Consider the following 22,118-nt stretch of genomic DNA (forward strand, 5'->3'; position numbering starts at 1 on the left):
CCCCAGACTCCAACACTTTTGACATCACTCTTCTATTCCTCCTACTGACCAACATTTGTGGACTATCCCCACCCCTCTTAGGGTGGCACAAGAAACCACCCCCAAGTGACACTTCTCGTGAGGCGAACGTAGCTTGCGTTAAATATTTCAGAAATGTCTTGTATGGTCACGTGTCAACCACTGGTGTTGATACGCTAACTTTCAATGCTCTGTGGCAGGAAATTAGTGCTCCTCTTGTTGATCTTGGTTTGAATCAAGCTGAAATAGACAGACTGAAGGTAGAGCGTGGCGGAGAGGAAGATTATCTTGACGCGTTACTTGAGTGGGCTGACAGTGAAGAAGATATCAAATTCCAGCTAAGGACCATACATCAGACCCAGACCAAAACTGAACAGGCTATCGAACAGTTCTGTCAAACCCAGACAAAAACTCAACAGGCTATCGAAGAATTCTGTCAAACCCAGATTAAAACTGAACAGGCTATGGAAGACTTCTGTCAAACCCAGACCAAAACCGAACAGACTGTTGGAGACCTCCATCAGACACAGACCAAAGCTAAACAGGCTATCGAAGAGTTATGTCAAACCCAGGCTAAAACCCAACAGACTGTCGAAGAAGTTGCCAAAATCCATGAACAACATTACCAAACCTTGCAAGCAGGCCTTCGAGAAGTAAGGGAAGCAGTCGACAGCTTTAAAGAAGGAAAAGAAAAGGACAATACAGATGAAGTCCTTTGTAATCTTGCCAAGTCAGAATTTAAGGGAGACATTGAGTATTACCTTGAACGATTTCAGGCAGACACCCGTGAGTGGGTATTTAACAGAGTTCAAAACTGGCTGGATGACAGAAACTCTGAAAACCGTGTGATGGTGATCAGTGGAAATGCAGGGATGGGAAAATCAGTTATTGCTGCTGTAATTTGCCAAAGAATGCAAAAGGCTGGCAGGTTGTCAGGAAACCACTTTTGTCAGCATAACAATTCACGCTATCAAAAGCCACAGTTGATGCTTCAGTCCTTGGCCTGTCACTTGTCCCGTACTCTGCCCGAATACAAGCAAGCTCTCGTGAAACAACTGTCAAGGAATCTGGGCCTTGACCTCAACAGCATGGGTGTGGAGGAGCTGTTTTCTGTGCTTTTCAAAGAAGCGCTAAGCACTGTAGGTGATCCGGGAAGAAACTTGCTGATGGTGATAGACGGGCTGGATGAAAGTGAATATGAAGGACGCAACGAACTGCTTGATATGATTACAAACCAGTTTTGCAAGCTTCCATCGTGGATTCGTTTTCTTGTTACAACTCGTCCAGCAACACACATCACGGACAAGTTGAAAAGACTAAAGCCATTTCAACTAGATCCAGACGATGAAAAGAATGTAGAAGACGTTAGGGCAGTTCTACAGAAGAGGCTTCAGCGTGTCGTCAAACCAGAAAACGTAAACGCCGTTGTGAAAGAGCTAGTATTGAAGTCCGAAGGACTCATGTTGTATGCCCATTTTCTCATGTTGTACATTGAAGAGAATCCATCAGTTCTAAGCAAAGCCGATCTTGACCATAGCTTACCATTAGGAATCTCCGCGGTCTACTCTTCCTACTTCAAACGTCTTGAACTTGAACTTCTAAAGGAACTTGGGGTCACTGAGGAACATTTTTTTAATTTGCTTTGTGCCATTACCGCTTCAAGGGAACCGTTGCCACTTGATTTTGTTTCTAAACTGTTAGTACCCACCAGGAATTCGCCGCTTGCAAAGCGCAAAGTACTCAGAGCGATTAGCAGTGTGTCGTCACTTCTTCCCATTCGTGATGGCTGTCTCCACGTTATTCACAAGTCTGTTATAGATTGGATGACAGACAGCTCGTGTTATGGAGAGCATGACTTCATCATGGACGAGAAAGAAGGACACCGTATACTAGCAAACCTTTGTAGAGGCGAACTTGATGATCTTAAACGGAGAAGTGTAGATAATGTACACTTTAGCGCCACTGAGGAGCACGCACTGTATCATGGTGCTCGTTACATGTTTCATTCAGACAATCCGGGAGTACATAGGCTGGAGGAACTGACAAAAGCTTATGTGGTAGATGTAGAGATTGTGTATGCAAAGCTCTGTCTAAACTGCTTTTCAGGAGCTGAAGACATTGTATGGCTTCAAAAGCAGGGAATTTCCACTATCCTTTCTGAAGATCTTCAAAGTATCCTGAACACTTTGCTGTTCCTGTTGAGAAAGCACTATCACAGGTTAGCAAGTCATCCTCGCGTCTTTTTGCAAACATTGTTGAATGAAGGTGGAACGGTGCTGTCTTCTGAGGCATTAAACCTTTTGCAGAACAAGTATTCTGAAATACCTTATATGGAACACGTACACGAGGAGACACAGCAGGGTGGTGTTATAGCCTGTTTCAAGTGTTCTTCGGATGTTGTCTGTTTTGACGTTTCACCATCGCTTGATCACATGGTATGTGAATGTGATGACAGAATGCTTCAGCTGTGGTCACTCCAAACTGGCAGGCTTCTGTGGGAACGTCCAGTCCAGGTACCAAAGAGTTACCAGTTCGCACGCTACAGATTATCACGTAGTGGCGTTAGATCATTTTACCGGTCAGTTGTTTTTCATCCTACGGAAGATCTTGTCCTGCCGGGAATCCTAAGTCATGCCTATACGATTGATGGAGACTTGAAACCACTTTTTGTCCAAAGCGATTGTAGTTTCTCAGTTTGTTCAATATCTGCAGACAAAACCAAGATATTAACTGATTGCTCTGAGAATGCTAAATGCCTTGTGATGTGGAGTCTTCAAAATGGCTCAGAGATTGCTCGCATCACCAGAGGTGAAGATGTTTTATCTTTTGCATGGTCTCGAGATGGAAGGTTGTTAGCACTTTCTCAATCTACAGGATTAATTTCTTTGGTTGATGTGGTGCGTGATTTTACAACTGTAGCAGAAACGACTTCCTTACAAGTGTGTGGAATGTTAAAATTTACACCTGACTCCCAAATCCTTTTTCTTTATTCTGATGGTGTTCTTGCTGGTCGTCTGTTTCCTTGTAGTGTTGTTGAGAAGAAAGATCGCAATGTTTCATTGCAAGTTCCTTCTAATACTTCGTGTTACGATCCTAGCGAATTTGAATCTTTCTCTGACTGCGGTTTCTTATTAGGAGATCCTATTCCCACTAAGTTTAGCCTACCGTATCATCCTTTCCAGACATTTACTTTTGTGGTCAATAAACATGTCCATTTGAGGACTTCATACAGGGGTCACATAGAAATGCTTAACCCTCATCACGTAACGGCGAACCGCAGCCAAAGTGTAGCTTCAACAGCACAAGATATTGCGCTTTCCTTGGATGGCCAGACCGTGTATGTCGTAAGTTACGCAGTCCCACCAACAGGTCCCCGTTTTACACTAATGGCTTGGGAAGTGTCAAGTGGAAAACTCAGAGGAGAAACAACCATAAAGGGAAGAATTACTTGCCTATTTCCCGTCTTAGGAGGTGTTTTACTAAAATCAAGTAGCGGCAGCCTTCAGGTGTGGAGGTTTGACCTGTCAGAGTGCATCCAAAAGTGGACCAACTTGACTGGAATTACTGAGGTGATCCCTATATCAGACGAACAAGTGGCATGTGTAACAAAAGGAGGTGAACTAATCATCCTGGATACAAGCAGCGGAGAAATCCTGTCAACAATCTCAACTTTGCATAAACATGTTGTTTCATGTAATAGTAAATTGCAGATCATATCCATTGATGAAGGTGTACTTCAGTTGTCCGATGGCACAGCTGTACTTTGGAAGAAGGAGCTTCCATTTGTTGGTTTAATGGCGCCCAGTGTAATGTTTTCTCCCGGCGAACAGTTTGTTGTTATCTGTCAAGGTGATGTTTTTCCTGTCGGAAGTGTACACATAATTGATGCAATTTCAGGAAACCCACTCCACTTGTTCCTTGGAGCCACGTGTAAGTTTCTTACCGATGACGAATGTGTCGTCTGTCAATTAAATGGTCAAGTTGAATTGTATAACTTCAACTCTGGTCACGTGCTGAGTGTTATCGATATGGAGGCTGGTGTGACCTGTTTAACAACCTGTCCAAGTCAGCGTCTTATCGCCATTGGCCTGGAGGATTCCTCACCCGATTTCAAAATAATCCAAGTGCGGCTGCCGGGAGATAAAGCGAAAGGTGAGCTGTTAGTGATCAGTATGCAAGTGTATATTGGAACACTTTTGATTGTGGATGTGTCCCGAAACGTTCTATCAACAGGCAAAAGATTGTTCTTTACCGTGTACTACTTTGGATAACCAGTCCTTTGAGTTAACCGGCATAGCTAACGAAATTCTACAAACCTTATTATTCCTTCATTATAGCTGAAGTAACTCTTTTAATTGTTGCTGGATAATAGGAATTTTATGAAAGATAATAGTTGCGTTAGTTTACCGGCCTCAGATTATCGGTCCATTTTGCCTTCTTTCCTGGGATACATTTAACTGTTTGACCCTAAGGCTAATTACACTTTGAGGGTGCTGCCCTCTTGTTTTACCCTTACTCGCCAGTTTCAGACTTTTAATAATTTACCCATTTCAAGACAATAGCATGCAAAATTCTGAACCCTTTTTAGAATGCTACGCGAAAAGATCAAAATTATGCCATTCCAGTTGCAGACAAAACAGCTCAAAACCTTATCCTTAAAACCTTAAAACTTTATATTTGGGATTGTCATTTACCTCGTTTGCTTATTTTTTGTATGTGTGTTTGTTGTTTATTTGTACTTTTTCTCTTGCAGAATGGGCGAAATGGAGAAGTGCAAAGAAAACAGCAAACGGCAACAAGAAATGAACAAAAGGTTAATTTTTTTTAAAGCAAAGCATTTCTTATGTGCCCTTATCAATCTAATGTTTTGTGCAGGGAATGTAGATTGTCAGTTACCCAGAGTTTTTTTTAAGTCAGTGTTTTTGTTTCAAAAGGCTGCTTTGTAGTGATGTTTATTGATTCATCCTGAGTTTGCAAAAACGCTCCACCAGATTTTTATCCCTCTTTACCGTTTTTCTCTTACTCTCCAGCATCATCTAAAATTATTTGCATATGCATTAAAACATGAACTGTTTATACACAATCTACTGACCGTGAATATGAATGCTCATCATAACGAAAGGTATTGCAGTCATGTAACGTGCATTGAACAAAGACAAAATCTGTGTCACCAGAAGTCGAACCCAGGACGTTCTCTCCACCGGTCTGATACTCTAACTACTGACTAACTTATCTACTCTGGGTGATACGCCTCCTACACACTGCTGATCAATGGAATGTGAAATGGTGATCACGTGCTTGACTCCCGTCGCGGACTCGGGTTTTTTCTTGTATATTTCGTGACGAGAGAATATTATTTTAATCTTTCGCACTTTATCGTGTTCGCCATTGTCTTCAACCCACCCTCAGGCTCTAACCTGAATACCTGTGGTTAGTCGCAAACAAAGTTTCTGGGCTAATGGGATTCTTTAACCGTAGGATTACTTCGGTAAAACGATGAAACCCGTTATGGGGCAACCAGTGAAAACGTTTTTTTTTTCTTTGACCAACAGCTGGTCAAAGAGACTGAGGACTACAGGTACGAGTTTGATCATCAAAAAGAGTCATTTTCAGGGCAATTTTTACTTGCATGATCGTACAACACAAAGTGTTTGGTGATGTGGTAATGTTTATCATCTGATTACCTTTTTTTCACTTCAGGTGTGTACTTGCGTAGCGGTGAATGAATAATACCAAGTGATGACGTCATCTTCTCATGACAATATTACCCAGCCCGTGTGAGCCTGCAGTAAGTTTAAATTGAATGCGGTTTTATAAAGCCACAAAACTCAGTGTTAGCAGCAAGCTTTTGGAATCTATACTTGTTATATTTCAAAAGAATTATCTTGTTTCGTAGCCTAGTTATATCAATTTTTCGTCGAGAACAACATTTTCGTAATTTCATTGTTATTTGTAGCTAGTTTTTGGAAGGGATAGTTTTAATATTTCTAGAGAATTATCTTATTCTTAGCCAAGTTGTATCTAGCTTTCTAGAGAACAGCGCTTTTGTAATTTCATTTGTATCTCTAGCTTTCATGGGAAAGTACTCTTTATGTTTCAAAAGAATTACCTTATCTTAGTTTTATCAATTTTTTAGAGAACAACTTAGTTGTTATTTCATTTGTATTTGTTGCTAGTTTTTAGAAAAGGTTCTTTCTCATAGTTGAAAGAATTGCCTTATATTGCCAATTTTTTTCTATTTTTCTGGAGAACTTTAGAACACTTTTGTTTCCATTTGCATTTGTAGCAATTATTTAGAATGTTTACTATTTATTTTTCAAAAGAATTATATCTTATTCTTAATTAGCCTAGTTGTATATATTATTCTGGAAACGTCCTCTTTCATAAATGTTTATTTGAGAAGAATTTATTTCGAAGAGCTTAGTCCGGATCAGTATTTAGTAAATTTACTTTTGTGTCTATTGGTAAGAAATTTATTCTACGCCTAGCTTAACACTAAGTTAAAGAGTTAATCTTCTGTTTCACGATGTTCGTTTTTCCTTAAAACCTAGTTATTTAAAACACTTGATGGTGGAAGAATTCAGTTATTCTAAACCACCATAAGTGCCTGATTAAATTTTCTTTTTTGTAGCTTTTTTTTAAACTTTATATTATGTTGTTGTAATTGTTATTGAGCAAGTACTGTATTCTAAACTAGGTCTTAAGTGAGCTTCGTATTTGCATGCATTTCTCTATAAAGGATAAACTTCTTTTGTTTCGCAGTGAAAGAATTTAAGGGACAGCTCATTGAAATTACTCCGTAAGTAAGAGTTCGTTCCGTTAGCAAAAAAAAAAAAAAAAAAAAAAAAAAATCTGATTTTACGAGATATCTTTCTCAAATTTCCTTTGATCGTTTTTAAATTTACTTCAGTTAGCTGTTTGCCAGGTTATCAGTCTTATTCTGAAATTGAAACTGTAGCCAAACAGCAAAGGCAACGTGCAAATTAGTAACATTTTCGTAAATAATAATTTTGTATAGATTACGGTTATTTGCGATATTAGGTTAATAAATTATAATATTAATTATGACTTAAGTCAGATGGAATTTACATTTTGTATTCTAACAAGAGTAAGTTGTTCAGTAACCGACAAACGTGCTTCTAGTTTAGGTTTATCATGAAGTACTGGAACAGGTTACTTTGAAATGCCGTCTGATGAACTTTTGTGATAAGCTCAAATATATTAAAATCGAGCTGTTGTATATCGATTGTATTTAGTGTAAGTTATTAATCGGGCCGCAAGGGGCGAGCCCTGTTTAAGGTTTACCCCTGATCTTTGTTTTTTTCCTGGCCAACACAGCGCCCTTTCCGGATGTCGGGTAGTAATTATTAGAATAATTCGTAAAAGTAATTTATTGAATGTCAATAACACGGGGAGTGATTGCTCAATCTCCTGAGCCGGTGCTCATGATAAAGTGCTTGAAAATAATCCAGATCGAATTGGAATTTGGAAACTGTGTTGGTTTCTGAAAAGAAAAACCGGATCACCTGGAGAAAAAACTTTGCGGGCCTGCAAGGACGAGAGCCAACAACAAACTATATCCTAAAATGACGCCGAGTCCGGGAATCGAACCCGGATCACATTGGTGGGAGGCGAGTACTCTCACCACTGCGCCATCCCTGTTTCATGTACTCGTTGAATATGTCGACAAAACTGGAAAGAAGAAAAAGAGAAAGCGAAAGAAAACGAAAACGCAGGAGATGAATAAGCAAAGTACAACGTAAATGATAGCGACTGACGAACGCCAGCCGTACCGACAGCGTATTTTACCGTTTCAATCGGTTCGGTGCACCTTGCGGAAGCGGAGATAGTAAGTACTTTTTTTTTTATTATCAGTTCTTTGTTTGTGATCGGGCGGTATCCTGAAAATCGTGCAATCTGACTGGGGCCGGGAGTGGCAGAATTTTCCTATCTCTGATCACGGTAACCGGAATGCGCGGGAAATCTTGAAGAGAAATCATATTACTCCGATCCGGCGCGACGAAACGTTGGATTTTTCTTCAGTACTAAACATTGTAAAATGAACGAAACTGACGCATAGATCATGTAGACCATGCTGTACTTATGCCAACTAGTTTGGATTTACATGTGGAAAAGAGTTAGATTTGTATCAAAACAAGGTCACCCCCAGCCTCTCTTCTAATCCAAGGCCACGTCACTGAGCACACAACTGTAAAATGGCTTATTTTACACAATTTAGTCAAATACGTCGCCTGAGTACATTCTACTGCCAAAAATTCTTGGTGTTCCATTCGGCAATACTAAAATTGATCTTCTTTCCCGTTACACTCCATTTCAAACTCCGTTAAAAGGCGTAAAGCTAACCATACTTCTGCTCTAATCGTCATGCGTGTTCTATTTAAGTTTTGACTCAAGCGTCTCACATCGTCTGTGGGCCTCCCTCTCCGGTGTCCCGAAATGATAGTCTTTAAAATAATTCTTGTGGATTAACAACAGTGTACCTGAGTGGAAGAAACGTGAAGCTCGTCCAGGTCTAATGTCTGTGTTTGGTCTGGAAATGCTTGGTTGTACACAGGTAACCAAAGCGTAATATATATAAGAGTATTTGTATGGTGTTCAAATTCGATCGAAAATTAGGCACAAAACCCACAACAATTACAGTAATGTCTGAAAAAGCTTACCCTCTGTGTTTTTCTGTGCTTTCAAGGCTTCTCAGGGCTTCCAAACGCCGTTTCGAGTGGTTTATCTCTCAGCCGCTGGTCCACGCGCAGCACTGCATCATTTAAATGACAACTGAGGTTGGAAAACTTGAAGCCGAATTTGAATGAAATTTGACCCGTCATTTGAGGAGAGCACTTCGAAAACCTTGCTAAAATTTGCTTGAAACTTCAGCACGCGCTTACCTCTCCTCACCATATGCCAAAAGGGATGACGTGCCATCCTTCTGGAGCAACTATTTCTCGGAGAAGTTCATTTATTGAGACACAGGCAGAAAAACTCACCGTCAAACCGCTTGTTGTCATAAACTTCGCAGCTGGCTTCTCCGCGGTCCTTTCTGAAAAAGCGACAACTGTATACTTTGCTACCTCTCCCTAACGACAAATTCTGTCAAGCACCCAGATTTTGGGTGCCACATGACCAGAGGCAACCAGGGTCCATATCTCGGGCTAGGAAGAGAGGGGACCCTGGGAACGAGGTTGAGCTGTCCTGACTGTATACACCTTGTTTCACCTGATACGTAATTGTAATTGCACATTTTCGCGGTCACCTGGGCTGTCCTCCCTATTTCGTACATTACTCTGCTACTTCGCTACTTGTGGTTTATGGTTTGAGACATTCACCGAGAAAGTTACGAATTTGTTCGAAAATAAATTATTGGTGAGTCATCCATTAAACATAAAGACATCGTCTCAACATACTCATACTCGTGACATGACATTCTCATGGTGTTCCGTACAGGTCAGAAACACTGAAGATAAACGAGATAAATGACGTTTCTTTGTGTGTAGAGGGAATCCTAAGCTATTACATTAGCTCTCCATTGGGTCGGATTATTACATTATTACAACATTAAAGCCGAGAAAGTTGAATGGCGGCGACGAGGGTTAAAAAAAAAAAACTATTAGAAGTGGTGTAGAGTGGGGCAAGGCGGCACGGTTAAAAAAAGCTTTTCCGTCTTTCTTGTGTATGTTAGTGCAGGACAGTTCTTCCCCTACTACAAACGAATTTTGCCTAGTTTAGACTGTTGGGATTCGAAGAGTAGGCTTTGAGGGGCTTACAAGGGAAAAACCTTGGAAACGAGGCCTGAGTTTCACGGACCATCCGTTATAGTAAGCTTTAGAGCTAACAAAAGTAGGCAATGTCTTTAAAGTAAGTAATCTTGCATTTACACAACAAACTGTCTATCCATGGCAATTCTCTTAAGGAAAGTAAAGAGCGGAAATGTGAATTCGTGCATTTTATCTAAAGTTTCTTTTGATGCACACACCGGTGTTCTTTTTAAAGAACAGGGGATTTTTAAATTCTCTGACATTTACTTATACTAAATAGGTAAATTTATGTATCTTTTTAAAAGAAGCTTACTTCCAAATTGTTTTCGTGATATGTTTACTCTTGCAAGCCAGATACATTCTTATAATACAAGAAATTCCAACCTTTTCTATATACCTTATTGTCGAACTAATCTTCGTAAATTCTCAACTAGGTTTCAAGGTCCTACGTTTTTCAACTCGCTAAGTCGTGAAATTCAAAACAGTGAAAGTATCAGTTTGTCTGGCAAAAGACTTAAAAAATTCCTTCTTTCTTAGTTAAATTGACTCTTTGTTGAGCTACACCCCTTTTCTTTACCTTTTCTTTTTTTTTCCTTTCTTTCTTTTTTTCTTCTTTTTCAAAAAAAATAATTGGAATTTTCATTCAGTACCCTTAATTTCTATGGTTTATCCTATAGTTCCAGGAAGCCTATAGTTAATAAGCCCCCGGCTTCTATATAGGCTTCCTAGCCTTAAACACATTTAATCGTGTAAATAGTTTAGTAGATTGTAATATTGTGTTTCATCTTTAATGTATTTATGTTGTATTTTTTGGGGGGTTAATGGCAAAATAAATGAATTTAATTTAGACGGAGAAAATCCAAAAAATGGTGGGACGAAGTGAAACGACTTAATGGTTCAAAGGTTAACAGCGGAGATTTGGCAAGCCTGATTTGTATCGAAGGCTTTTCAGACCTGTCGCAGTAGCATCAATTCTGCACTGCTCGAATCTCTAGAGGAGTACAGATTACGGTGCCTCTTCAGCGTCTCCCATCGGAAACGGAATCGCCCGAGATTCTACATGTAACCGAGTGCAGCGGGTATTAGCCGACCTGAACCACAGGAAAGCGTATGGACCGGACTGAATTCCCAACTGGCTACTGAAAGAAAACTCAGATATTATGGTCTATCTGGTCACCGAAATTCTAAACGCCTCCTACTTAGAGCAGCTCCTATCCACCATCTGAAAGATGGCCGACGTGACCTCACTACCGAAAAAGATACCGGTACTCGATCTGAAAATAGACCTGAGATCTATCTCGCTCACATCCTGTGTTGCGAAGGTGGCTGAGGGGTTCATCGTGGGTGACTACCTGAAACCAGCGGTTATGAGTGTCATTGACGACAGTCAATACGGAGAGACACCTAATTCATCAACTACAATGGCTTTGATTAGTATGCTACATGATTGGTCTCTTGGCACTGGTGGAAACGGCGCGACTGTAAGAACAATTTTATTTGATTATGGTAAGGCGATTGACTTTATAGACCACAGCGTTCTCATTAGCAAGTTGCGTAACCGGTGTAATTTACCGACTAGTATTGTCAATACGGTTGTTGATTTCTTATCGGATAGGTCGCAAAGGATTAAGCTTGGAGTGGAGTGCTTTTCAGAGTGGGACTCTATCCCGTCTGGGGTACCACAAGGTACGAAATTAGGTCCTTGGTTTTTTGTATTAATGATCAATGATCTCGAGATTAATACCCCACTATGGAAATATGTGGACGACACTACGGCGTCAAAAGTTATACCAAGAGGGTGGGGAAAGCCACGCCCAGGCTATAGCAGACAGAGTTACTCAGTGGTCTCAGGAAAACAGAGTCCATATAAATTCTGATAAGTATAAAGAGCTCAGGATCTCTTTTTCCTAAAAAGCCTGCGGCTTTCGATCCCGCAGTTATCGAGGGGAAGGAGATTGAGGTAGTTAGCAGCGTAAAGTTACTGGGCCTTAAGTTAGCAAGTGACCTTACTTGGAACGATCATATAACCGAAGCAGTCAAAAAGGCCATTAAGAGGTTGTATTTCTTAATTCAACTAAAGAGAGCTAGGGTTCCACCGCATGATCTAGCACTTTTTTATATTTTATGTGTAAGGTCTGTAATAGACCATGCTGTTCCTGCTTTCTACAACACCCTTCCACAATACCTAAAGAACGAGCTGCTGCGCCTCGAGAAAAGGGCCTTGTCTATAATAACTTCAGGGGGAAGCGAGGTTCCCCAGCAGTTGGACATAAGACCTATGTTAGATCATTATGAGCTTTTTTGCCAGAAGCTTTTCAACACCATACTAGACGACCCATGCAATAAGCTCAGGACAAACCTTCCACCATTACATGATGATTCACGTTATAAACTTAGGAAACAGCACCATTTTAATATGCCACGACTTCGTACTGATAGAACTAAGAATACATTTATATTTGCTATGTCGAGGAAATTTAACTTGAAATTTAGCTAGACTTTATCTGGGCTGTGGTTTCTAGTTTTAGTTTAATATAATTTTAGTGAAATAAAATTATCGAACGAATATTACGGTTACATGGTGGGAATTCCACGGGCAGCTGGTAGCACAAGGACGCTGTTGTAACCTGGTGATCTTTGGCAAAAACTTCCCAAATCTAGAAAAAAACTCATCGACTTTCACATTAAAAATCAAACTGGAACCTTTTTTAGTTTTAAACCAACACCAACACCCTCAAGATAATATAACAATAGAGTTGATGCTCGCAGGCGTTCCCAGAGTTTCTAGGAATTATACAAGGGAAAAACACTGGGCTGATGAGATTGGGGCGTAAATATGTTTTTGACCCGACTCAGGTTCATTTCAGCGGCGAGGGCTAAACTAAGTTCTGAGAAGGGCCGAAAACATATTTACGCCCAAGAACATCAGCTCTATCGTTAGATTATATTGAGGGTGATACGCATTAGTATACACTGCAGTGAACACTAAATTGTTGCGGCCTACTATATTTCCTTTTGCCAACTTTCAGCTTCTAAGCTGCAATCTTTCTCACAAAACGCCTTGACGAATGACATATACTCAAAACATAACAAAACTGTGTTCAGTCACCTGGGCAAAATACTGGCTCTGCACGTGCGTTATAAACTTTTCCATCCTCGGCAAAACAACGTTTAATGATCACATTCAAGGTTTTACGGAGAACGTGAATCCTTTCTAGAAAAATGCATGCAAATACAAATTTTACTTAAAACCAAAGGTAGTTGAGAATACAGTACTTGCTCAATAACGTAAATTACAACAATACAATATAATTTTACAAAATAGCTACGAAATTATGCGAATTTAACAGCGCACTTATGGTGGTTTTGGATAACTACACCATCATTAAATAAAGATTAATTCTTTAACTTAGTGTTAAGCTAGGCGTAGAATAAATTCCTAAAATACAGACTCAAAAGAAAATTTTACTAAGTACTGATGCGGACTAAGTGCTTCGAATAAATTTCTTCTCACATGAAATGTTATAAAAATGAACGTTCCTAGAAATAAGTATACAACTAGGCTAAGGAATAAGATTTTGAAATACAACAAGTATAGTTTCCAAAAGCTTGCTGCTAACACTGATTGAGTTTTTTAACTTTGTAAAACCGCATTCAATTTGCCCGTACTGCAGGCTCACACGGGGGGGTAATATTATCACGAGACGATGACGTCATCTCTTGGTATTATTTAGTCACCGCTACAAAAGAACACACCTGAAGTGAAAACAATAACAAAAAAGGCAATCAGAAAGAAACATTTAACACATCACCAAGCTCTGTTGTAGAATCATGCGAGTGAGAATTGCCTTAAAAATGACTCTTGTTGATGATTAACCTCGTATTTAGAGTCCTCAGGCTCTTTGGCCAGCGGTTGGTCTTCAGGAGAGACTCTCAAAATTGAAAAAATTTGAACTTTTTCATTGGCTGCCCTGTAACGACTGGCATTGCTTTACTGCAGAAATCCTGCCGTAAAAAGAATCGCATTACCCAAGAGTCTCTCATGGCGACTAACCGTTGGCCAAAGAGCCTGGATCCTAGCACTGTGCAGGAGGCGCATCACCCAGTAAATGGCAAACCTAGTCACCAGTCTCCCAGTCACTCCGTAGTTAGAGCATCAGACCTGTGTAAGGAAGGTCCTGGGTTCGACACCCGTTCAGATTATTTTCTTTTTCCTGGGTAACTGACGATCTACATTCCTTGTACAAAACATTGGACTCATCAGAGCAAGTAAGAAATGCTTTGCTGAAAAATAATAAACCTTTTCTTCCTTTGTTGTTTCTGTTTGCTGTTTTCTTTGAACGCCTCCATTCTGCCAGTGCTGCAAAGAGTAAAAATATAAATAAACAACAACGGAACAAACAAATAACGAGAGAAAGAGAAGTTAAAAAAGGGTCGGGTCCCAATTGGTAGATTATCTGTTAATACATAGCACTTATAATTTACATAGTTGACATTGTTGTGTGTTAAACGATGTTAAGTAATTGAATGATATTTTTTACAGCATCTTGTAGACAACCCAAAGCAATAGCGGGTGATCACAGCCCCAAATATAAAATGAGCATTGTAATCCCGAGAAGGGAAGGGGTGGGGGGGGGGGGGGAGTCCCCTACATAAGCTATATACGTAGGTCCCCCCCCAACTTCCTGCAGGAGTGTCACTAGATTTAAAGTTCATGCATTAAATGTACCCAGAGGATGGCTGCAAATGGACCGATAAGCTGAGGTTGTTATAATGACTGCTGGTGAACAAATGCAACGTTAATCTTTCGTAAAATTCCTAGCATTCAGCGTTTATGAGGCAACAATTAGGTATGTAGAATTTCATCGGCTATGCCGGCTCAAAAGACTGGAATACCAGCCTAATATTTAACTAAAAGAATACCAGCCTAATATTTAACTTTAGTACATACCACACAAGTGAATAGTGCTTTTCGCGCGCGCTGATTGGCTAGCTCGGAGGTGATTAGCCAGGTGCTACTCGCCTCCGAGCAGCCGAAGAGAAACAAGATGGCTTCCTTTTTCGCAGCGGTCACTTAAGGGGAAAATATTTCGATAAAAGAGACGGCTATTACAAAAAAATACAAAAATGGCAACAACGTTTGGTTTGACGGCATTACATTGTAAGTTATTTAATCTTTCAAACCTCATATTCTAAGGCGAAAAATAAAAGTACAATGCATTGTTTACGAAAACTGTCGAGCATAATGATTACAATGTAAACAATGAAACATCTAATGTTTTGCAGTATGGCTTCAACAACAGGGCAAATTTCACACAACAATCGAAAAAAAGACACGTAGCAACTAAACAAGTGCCTCCAGAAGTTTTATTTGTCCTCAAGAAAGCGAGACGGAACTTTCTACAATAAGAAATCGCTTACCGCGCGAGATTTTAAAATTTCCCACCATTTATCGGTATATTGTCAAAAGTAAAGTAATTTTTGGTCCACTTGTTATTCAGCTTTTGTGGTATATACCAAAACAATTATTCACCTCGGTGTCGGTGAAAGTGATGGATATTGAACCTGTCCTGGGATCTGTGTATAGTTTTCCGTTATGTTCCAGCAAATGGCCTTTACGTAATGACGTAATTTATGAGGTAGAAAAATAATCACCTGTAAGAGCTTACTGAGCTGTGATTGGTTGAGCATAGCCCGTGCTGGTTTTTGGACTTAAAATTCAAGGAGTATTCAAGGAGTATTCAAGCACTAAAAACTGACTTTTCAAGGAGTATTCAAAGCAAGTTCACTTTGTCTTGCACTGTGTTTCGAAATGTTTTCATTGATCAATAATCTGTCCCTGATTTTGAAATCTGCGCTCAATCCCTGAATTACTTTAATACAATCCTACATTCTTTTCCATCCGAGCAAAATATTCAAGGAGTTTTCATTATTTTCAAGCACTTTCAGCAAAACTTCTTCTTAGTAAGTAAGTAAGTAAAGCCTTTATTTAAAGAGGGTGGCACTTAATAGCCAAAGGCTAATAAACTTGTGGCCCTCAAGGGCTTTTCAAGGGCCATTGAAATCTAAAATTGAATTCCAGGGCTTTTCAAGGACTTCAAGGAGTATCACGAACCCTGTTGAGTTAAAAAGTTTGGTCTATACCTGGAAGATAATGTTACTCATACACAACCAAAATAACTGTTGTAAAACAAAAGTTGTTAAGTTGTTCTACAAAGATAACGAAAAATGACAAAGATTTGAATTAGCAGTAATTTAACTTCTAAGATTCCATTTAAATATAAATTTAAATTGCTCTGTTATACTGATGCCATGATATAAAAATTAAAAAAAAAATAATAATACAATTAATCATCAGAATATTAAGGCGAAGGAAAATCGTTTGCCTGTAAGTGTTGATAGAATGTTTCGTAACACGTCCACAATCAAAAGACACCAAATGTCCAATATACAGTCACACACTGATCACTAACAGCTCACCTTTCGCTCTTCCTGCTGTCTATATCTCCCGGCAACCACACCCGGATAACTTTGAAATTGGGTGAGGAGTTCAAGAGGCCAATGGCGAAATGGCACTGACTTGGACAGGCTGCTAAACAGGTCACAACAGGCTTTACATCGATTACATTCAGCACGTGACCAGACTTGAGGCTATACAATTCAAATTTGCGCCTATTTAAGTGATAGACAACACATTCCTCATCGCTTACGAACTTACACGCAGCTGTACGGAACATGTGCAGTGTGCCTCCTGAACCAGCATCTATGATCTGCACATTTCCAAGTGGAAAAACTTCACTTTGGCAAACAACAACAAATCGTTCGTCTGGAGAAAAGATCACACTGAGTTCCCTGAGAACAACAAGTGGCAGCTTCTTTTTCCAAAGTACAGCTGTGCCATCGGACAACTGAAGTACACCTTTCTCAAAGGATATGATCTGCAACTTACTGTTACATGAAATGACATGTTTATGCAAAATTGAGATTGTTGACAGGATTTCTCCGCTGCTTGTGTCCAGGACGATTGCTTCACCTCCTTTTGTTACACATGCCACTTGTTGTTCTGATATGGGGATCACCATTGTAATTCCAGTCAAGTTGATCCACCGTTGGATGCACTCTGACAGGTCAAACCTCCAAAGCTCAAGGGTGCCGCTACGTGAATTTAACAAAACACCTCTTCTGACGGGAAAGGGGGGAATTGTCCTCTCACAGGGTTTTTCTCCTCCGAGTTTCCCACTTGACACTTCCCAAGCCATAAGTGTACAAAGCAAACCTGTTGATGGGACTGCGACACTTGCGACATACACAATCTGGCCATCCAAGGAAAGTGCAATGTCTCGCGCTACTTTTTTAGCTCCACTTTGCCTGCTGTTCCTCACGTCATTAGTGTTTATCATTTCTATGGCACTCGTGTATGAAGTTCTCAACAGAACATGTTTATTGATCATGAAAGTGACGTCCGGAAAACCCCCAAGACGTGGGTTGAACTTAGTGGGAATAAGATCTCCCAATAGAAATCCACAGTCAGAGAAAGATTCATATTTGCTAGGATCGTAGCACTCAAAATAAGAACAAACTTGCAATGAAAAATTTCGTTTTTTCTCCTCAACAACACTGCAACGAAACAGGTCATCAGGAAATTCACCATCAGTAAGAAAAAGGACTTGAGAGTCAGGTGTGAATTTTAACATTCCACACACCCTCGAGGAAGTTGTTTCTGCTACAGTTGTAAAATCACGCATCACATCAACCAAAGAAATTAATCCTGTAGAGTGAGAAATTGCTAACAACCTTCCATCTCGAGACCATGCAAAAGATAAAACATCTTCATCTCTGGTGATGCGAGCAATCTCTGAGCCATGTTTTAGACTCCACATTACAAGACACTTGGTATCATCTGGGCAATTAGTTAAAATCTTGGTTTTGTCTGCGGATATTGAACAAACTGAGAACCTACAATCACTTTGAACAAAGAGTGGTTCCAAGTCTCCGTCAATAGTATAGGCATGACTAAGGATTCCTGGCAGGACAAGATCTTCAGTAGGATGGAAGACAACTGACCGGTAAAATGCGTTTACATGCTTAAAAGGTAATCTATATGGCTCAAATCTAGATGCGTTCTCCTTTGGTACCTGGACTGGACGTTCCCACAGGAGCCTGCCAGTTTGGAGTGACCACAGCTGAAGCATTCCGTCATCACATTCACACACCATGTGATGAATTGATGGTGAAACGTCGAAACAGACCACTTCCGATGAACACTTAAAACAGGCTACAACACCACCTTGCTGCGTCTCCTTGTGCACGTATTCCATATAAGGTATACCAGGATACTTGTTCTGCAAAAGGTTTGATGCCTCAGAAGACAGCACCGTTCCACCTTCATTCAACACTGTTTGCAAGAACACGCGAGGATGACTTGTTAACCTGTTATAGTGTTTTCTCAACAGGAACAACAAAGTGTTCAGGATACTTTGAATATCTTCAGAAAGGATCGTAGAAATGCCCTGCTTTTGAAGCCATACAATGTCTTCAGCTGCTGAAAAGCTGTTTGCGAGACAGAGCTTTGCATAAACAATCTCTACATCTACCACATAAGCTTTTGTCAGTTCCTCCAGCCTATGTGCTGCATAATAGTCTAAATGAAACATGTAACGAGCACCATGAAGCAGTGCGTGCTCCTCAGTGGCGCTTAACTGTACATTATCTATACTTCTTTGTTTCAGATCATCAAGTTCGCCGCTACAAAGGTCTGCTAGTACACGGTATCCTTCTTTCTCGTCCATGATGAAGTCATGCTCTCCAAAACACGAGCTGTCTGTCAACCAATCTTTAACAGACTTGTGAATAATGTGAAGACAACCATCACGAATGGGAAGAAGTGACGACACACTGCTAATCGCTCTGAGTACTTTGCGCTTTGCAAGCGGTGAATCCCTGGATGGTACTAATAGTTTAGAAACAAAATCAAGTGGCAAGGGCTCCCTTGAAGCGGTAATGGCACAAAGCAAATTAAAAAAGTTTTCTTCAAGTACCCCAAGTTCCTTCATAAGTTCAAGTTCAAGACGTTTGAAATAGGAAGAGTAGACTGCGGAGATTCCTAATGGTAAGCTATGGTCAAGATCGGCTTTGCTTAGAACTGATGGATCCTCTTCAATGTACAGCATGAGAAAATGGGCATACAACATAAGCCCTTCGGACTTCAACACTAGCTTTTCCATAACAGCGTCCACAGTGTCTGGTTGGATGACGCGTTGGAGCCTCTTCTGTATAAATGTTCTAATATCTTCTAAATTCTTTGCATCGTCTGGTTCCAGCTGAAATGGTTTCAGATGCTTCAGCTTGTCCGTGATGTTTGTTGCTGGACGAGTTGTAACAAGAAAACGAATCCACGATGGAAGTTTGCAAAACTGATTTGCAATCACATCAAGCAGTTCATTGCGTCCTTGGTATTCACTTTCATCCAGCCCGTCTATCACCATCAACATGTTTCTTCCAGGATCACCTACAGTGCTTAGAGCTTCCTTGAAAAGTACAGAAAACAGCTCCTCCACACCCATGCTGTTGAGGTCAAGGCCAATATTCCTTGATAGCTGTTTGACTAGTTCTTGCTTGTACTCTGGCAGGGTACGGGACAAGTGACAGGCCAAGGACTGAAGCATCAACTGAGGCTTTTGATAGCGTGAATTATTATGCTGACAAAAGTGGCTTCCTAACAGTCTGTCAGCCTCTTGCATTCGTTTGCAAATTACAGCAGCGATTACTGACTTTCCCATCCCTGCATTTCCACTTATCACCATCACACGGTTTTGAGAGTGTCTATCATCTAGCCAGGTTTGAAATCTGCTAAATACCCACTCACGGGTGTCTGCTTGAAATCGTTCAAGGTAATACTCAATGTCTCCCTTAAATTCTGACTTGGCAAGATTACGAAGGACTTCATCTGTACTGTCCTTTTCTCTTTCTTCTTTAAAGCTGTCGACTGCTTCCTTTACTTCTCGAAGACCTGTTTGCAAGGTTTCGTGGCTTTGGGCAACTTCTTCAACAGTCTGTTGGGTTTTGGTCTGCATTTGAGAGAATTCTTCGATAGCCTGTTTAGTTTTGGTCTGGGTCTCAAGGACGTCTCCAATAGTCTGTTGGGTTTTGGTCTGGATTTGAGAGATCTCTTCGATAGCCTGTTTAGCTTTGGTCTGGATCTCAAGGACGCCTTCAATAGTCTGTTGGGTTTGGCTCTGAGTGTGGTGTATGTTCTTTAGTTGTGACTTGATATCTTCTTCACTGTCAGCCCACTCAAGCAACGCGTCAAGATAATTTTCCTCGCCACTACGCTCTGCCTTCAGTCTGTCTATTTCAGCTTGATTCAAACCAAGAGCAACAAGAGAAGCACTAATTTCCTGCCACAGAGCATTGAAAGTGGGCGTATCAACACCAGTGGTTGACACGTGACCATACAAGACATTTCTGAAATATTTAACACGAGCTAAGTTCGCCTCAGGAGAAATATCACTGGGGGTCGGTTTCTTGTGCCACCCTGAGGGGGGAGGGGATAGTCCACAAATGTTGGTCAGAAGAAGGAACAGAAGAGTGATGTCAAAAGTGTTGGAGTCTGGGGCGGCTCCACCAGGTGGGAACAGTTGGTCCCACTGATGGTGATTCAGAATTCTTCGCCGCAAGAGATTATTAAGAATAGAATAACGGGCATTGAGATCAGCGGCTAAGTTTGCAGGAGGATGGATACCATCAAACACGTTCCTTAGAACTGTTGTTCCACCATCGATGAGAAGCCTGCTGAGCTTGGCTCCATTTGTCTTCTCTACTGAGATGGCCAGAGGTGATGGGGCTGCAGTAGCCATTTTAGTCACAAGCGCAAAGGGAATACCAACTCTACCAGGAGGAAAAAGAAAAAGAATGTTACTGACAGTATTACTCCTCTGTAGTATAGATATGGTGCTAACGATTGATAAATAATATTACGATGTTAACACAACATTTTTTTATTGAAAAGTTTCCTTTTTCAAAAGGTCCAATTTCCTAATGATAAAGCCCCCCTTTGTCATTCAGTTATAGTGTATCTGACAAAATGTGAACCCATCATCTTCTTTAATTGACGGACGTATCTACGTTTCTTGATGGATCTGTTCAAAGACGAACTAATAAATTTTGGGAGATATTATGACATGATGATCAAGGTCTGATTGACTACAGCATGTGTAAACTAATAAGCTGTAACATTTGAGTTTGTGTAGGAATGTTAAGAGGGTCATTTTAATAAATTAGCACTTACTTACCGTGCTCCTGTGGATGACATTTTTGAGCCATAAGCATCAAATCTTTATTTTAATAAAGTCACTACGAATAAAAAAAATATTAATAATTGTTTCTTTCTTAAGATGCTGTTTGCAAGAAAATGCTTCACAATGATTTTGCTAAGTTTGATTTCGGCTAATTTTATCAACCGTCTTAGTGTAGAAATTGCATGTAGTTTTATTTGCTATAATGGCTATAGAGGCATTGTTTTTATTGTTTGCTGTAGAATTGTCCTCTCACAGGGTATTCATCAAATAAAGTGAAGCTTTTATAGATAGCCGCTACACTAGGATGGACCATGGGAACCTTTTTCTTGTGGTCCACAGACCTTGATCAAAACATTTCCCATCCAACACTCTCCCTGAGTGACATACATGATTGTTACGTTACTTATATTCATGTTAAATTTAAACTAAGAAGCCTTAAAAATATTACCTGAAGTGACTCACTGAAGCACACCATGATCAACACGAACATCAGAATCTGATGATTGAATGTAAAAAGGTGCATGTTAGTATTCACTCAAGATTTATTTGTGCAAGATTTAATCGTATGACTGAAGGCGGTAGATCATTCGCAGTTACTACTTGTCAACTTTGGAACAGCCTAAGTCTAGAACTCAGGAATTCTGTGTCATTAGAATCTTTTAAGAACAATTATAGAAACAACCTTTTTGATGTACAACAGAAACTACATCATTTTATAGTTTAACATTTGTTTCATTATTTGGTCTCAAGTTATGTTTTATTTTTATCAGTCATAAGTCGTCTTCTTGTCAGATGGGTATTTTTATCTTTTTTATTGAAAGTCATGTCAGAATTTGAAATACATTGTTTTTTTAGCTCTCACATTTCTATGTACACTTCCTATTACATTGTATAAGTTTTGTAAGAATTTTTTAGATAGAGGGCCACAAGTTTATTAGTTACCTCAACTAGTCCGTGCCACCCTCTGTAAATAAAGTGTATTATTTATTATTTATCCTGCAGTATACATTTAGAAACCTTTGTAGTGCAAGGT

General features: G+C 40.0%; 3 protein-coding genes across 8 annotated transcripts in view; 1 reads left to right on the forward strand and 2 right to left on the reverse strand.

Annotated features, from left to right (window-relative positions):
* LOC146477273 (uncharacterized) overlaps positions 1–21,099 on the reverse strand; it is a 70,068-nt gene extending 48,969 nt beyond the window's left edge. Inside the window, exon 1 of the mRNA XM_085113739.1 lies at positions 21,080–21,099. The gene's annotated coding sequence lies outside the window, so the exon portion shown is untranslated. The remainder of the gene's footprint in view (positions 1–21,079) is intronic.
* Positions 1–22,118, forward strand: part of LOC146477274 (uncharacterized) — a 63,537-nt gene that overhangs the window by 6,606 nt on the left and 34,813 nt on the right. For 4 of the 6 annotated variants that reach the window (XM_085113726.1, XM_085113729.1, XM_085113727.1 and 1 more), the window contains 3 exons: positions 1–4,170; positions 4,772–4,831; positions 5,719–7,258. The exon at positions 1–4,170 is cut by the window's left edge and continues 271 nt beyond it. In XM_085113726.1, the coding sequence (XP_084969852.1) occupies positions 1–4,170; positions 4,772–4,824 (4,223 nt within the window). In that variant the 3' untranslated portion in view covers positions 4,825–4,831; positions 5,719–7,258. Of the gene's footprint in view, positions 4,171–4,771; positions 4,832–5,496; positions 5,597–5,718; positions 7,259–22,118 lie in introns of those variants that run through there. The other 2 variants (XR_014865422.1, XR_014865421.1) reach the window with 2 other exon arrangements.
* Positions 12,947–21,581, reverse strand: LOC146477275 (uncharacterized). Its single transcript, XM_085113725.1, has 5 exons — positions 21,534–21,581; positions 21,080–21,140; positions 16,269–20,675; positions 14,089–14,148; positions 12,947–13,544 (listed from the first exon to the last, which is right to left on the reverse strand). The coding sequence occupies exons 2-5, from the start codon at positions 21,097–21,099 to the stop codon at positions 13,529–13,531; spliced, it is 4,503 nt and encodes a 1,500-aa protein (XP_084969851.1). The 5' UTR covers positions 21,100–21,140; positions 21,534–21,581; the 3' UTR covers positions 12,947–13,528.

The sequence above is a fragment of the Pavona decussata genome, unplaced genomic scaffold, assembly GCF_977016875.1.
Source record: "Pavona decussata unplaced genomic scaffold, jaPavDecu1.1 SCAFFOLD_71, whole genome shotgun sequence".
In the NCBI taxonomy this organism is placed as follows: domain Eukaryota; kingdom Metazoa; phylum Cnidaria; class Anthozoa; order Scleractinia; family Agariciidae; genus Pavona; species Pavona decussata.